General features: G+C 49.4%; 1 protein-coding gene across 1 annotated transcript; it reads left to right on the top strand.

Moving 5' to 3' along the window:
* Positions 1–133: 133 nt before the first annotated feature.
* Pmar_PMAR016015 (malic enzyme, putative) lies at positions 134–2,267 on the top strand (the record flags this gene model as incomplete). Its single annotated transcript, XM_002766826.1, has 5 exons — positions 134–1,309; positions 1,355–1,480; positions 1,539–1,627; positions 1,676–1,996; positions 2,051–2,267. The coding sequence occupies 5 exons, from the start codon at positions 134–136 to the stop codon at positions 2,265–2,267; spliced, it is 1,929 nt and encodes a 642-aa protein (XP_002766872.1).
* Between the last annotated feature and the right edge of the window lie 331 nt (positions 2,268–2,598).

Raw genomic sequence — 2,598 nt, 5'->3', positions numbered from 1 at the left:
TATACAGGAGATTCTCCCTTCCCTCGACAAGAGCCTCACCAAGGTTCTTATTGGCAACAAGGCCGATTTGCTCGGCCGTGAAGTCACCGCTGAGGAGGCCGCCAGTTTCGCTCGTGAGAACGGGTTGTTGTTCATGGAGACCTCTGCCAAGACCGGTCAGCATGTCAGGGACTGCTTCTTCAACTCTGCCAGACAGGTTCTCCTGCAGCTCCAGATGGGCATGATCGATCCCGCTTCAACCAAGGGTATCCGCTCTGCTGGTCGCAATAGCAATCGTGTTAGTACGGTTACTGAGCGCGGTTGCAACTTGCTCCGTAACTCCGTTGTCAACAAGGCCGAGGCTTTCACTGACAGTGAGCGTGAGGAGCTTGGTTTGGTCGGTTTGCTCCCGCCTAAGGTGTTGGATCTCGATGTCCAGTCTAGGAGGTGTTATCTGCAGTTCTCGCAGAATTCCAATGATATCGAAAAGTATATCTACTTGGAAAGTCTGCATGATCGTAACGAGACGTTGTACTTCAAGCTGCTTGTGGACCATGTTGCTGAGATGATGCCCATTGTCTACACCCCTGTTGTTGGTAAGGCCTGTCAACTTTTCGGTCATATCTTCCGTAATGCTCGTGGTCTCTACTTCAATCTCTCCGAGAAAGGTAACTTCAAGGAGATGGTTTGGAACAGCAATGTTCGTGATGCTGATATCATCGTGGTCACTGATGGTTCTCGTATCCTTGGTCTTGGTGATCTTGGTACCAACGGTATGGGTATCCCCATTGGTAAACTCTCCCTTTATGTCGCATGTGCCGGTATCAACCCTGGCCGCACTGTGCCTGTTACCCTCGATGTCGGTACTAATAACCCGGATCTGCTCAATGATGATATGTACCTTGGTGAGCGCCATAAGAGAGTCGATGGTGAGGAGTACTATGCTGCTGTGGACGAGTTTGTCGATGCTGTCCGTTCCCGTTGGCCCGGTGTCCTCATCCAATTCGAGGACTTCACTAATGATCACGCCTTCCCCCTCCTCAAGAGGTATCAAGAGAACATCTTATGCTTCAATGATGATATCCAGGGTACTGGCTCTGTCGCCTTGGCAGGCCTTGTCAGTGCTATGAGGGTGAAGAAGGAGAAGCTCGAGGATCAAAGGATCGTCTTCCTCGGTGCTGGTGCCGCTGCCGTTGGCATCGCTGATTGCATCGTTGCTGCTATGGTTCATGATGGCCTTTCCCCTGAAGATGCCAGAAAGCGCTTCTGGTTCGTTGACTCTAGGGGTTTGGTCACTTGGAAACGTGGTGGCAATATCCAGGATCATAAGGTGAGTAGCACAGTACTGTGGTCTGTCCTTGATGTTGTTTATCAGGTTCCTTATTGCCGTGACGACGCAGAGCCGATGACAAGTCTTCTCGAAGTCGTGAAGGCCATCAAGCCTACTGTGCTACTAGGTCTCAGTGGACAGTCGGGTTCCTTCACTGAGGACATTATCAAGGTTGGTGCTTTCATCACTTGTCATTGGTTTAGTGACTGTCGTTGTTGTTATTTTATAGGCTATGTATGCTAACTGTCCTCAACCTGTCATTTTCGCTCTTTCCAATCCTACACCCAAGGCCGAGGCCACACCCGAGCAGCTCTATACGTGAGTTCATATCGGAAGTATCTTTTCGGTGATGTTGATCATTCTCAGGTGGACCGATGGAAACGCCTGGGTTTGCACTGGCTCTCCATTCGGGCCCGTCACATACAATGGTAAGGTGTATCAATCCGGCCAAGGAAACAACATGTACATCTTCCCTGGTGTCGGTTTGGCTGGTATTCTTGGCAAGTTCAAGTGGATCCCCGATTCAATGTTCTACACTGCTGCAAAGACTCTTGCTGAGAGAGTCACTGAGGAGGATATTGCTCGTGGCACTTTATATCCCTGCCTTACTCGTATTCGCGAGCTTTCTCACGACATTGCAGTATCGTGCATCAAGGAGGCCTTCGATCTCGGTATTGCTTGCATTGAGTAAGATCATCGGATTTATTATGTATTTGGTGGCATGTGTTTTGCTGTTTTCAGACGCCCTGCTGATCTCGACAAGTTCGTGTGGGACCACATGTGGAAGCCGGAGTACTCTCATACCGAGTTGGACCCTTCTGTGTTCGCTTTCTCCGGCCAGGGTTCTGGTGTGGGCAACTCCCAGAGCAACAAGAATAAGCTTAGCGTTGGTACCATCCAAAGCAAGGCCTTCTCGTTCACTGACATGGAGCGTGTGAACCCCAATCAGTTTATGTAAAAACATTCATCACCAAGTTGGTGTGGTAGTAATAGTAGTAGGACGTTGTTGTTGTTTTTTGTTAAGACTAGACTAACTGTGCTGATCTATATCATACCAGCGCCGCCTTCCTTCAGTCTCTGTGATAGCTCTGGTCGTGGTATTGGCGCATTCATGGCCGTCATCGGCTGCCGCCCTCCCACGACTAGGGTGGTCTCATTGAGGCCTTGTTACTACAATGGACTGATAGCTAGCGACATGACTACTATTCTCTTCTATTTGTTGGTTTTGCTGCTGCCTGCTCACCTTTGTGAGGGCTAGAAAAAATCTTGTTGGCATTGGTGTTTTTCAA

The sequence above is a fragment of the Perkinsus marinus genome, assembly GCF_000006405.1.
Source record: "Perkinsus marinus ATCC 50983 genomic scaffold scf_1104296971494, whole genome shotgun sequence".
Taxonomy (NCBI): Eukaryota; Perkinsozoa; order Perkinsida; family Perkinsidae; genus Perkinsus; species Perkinsus marinus.
This window is presented reverse-complemented; position numbering and strand designations above follow the sequence as displayed.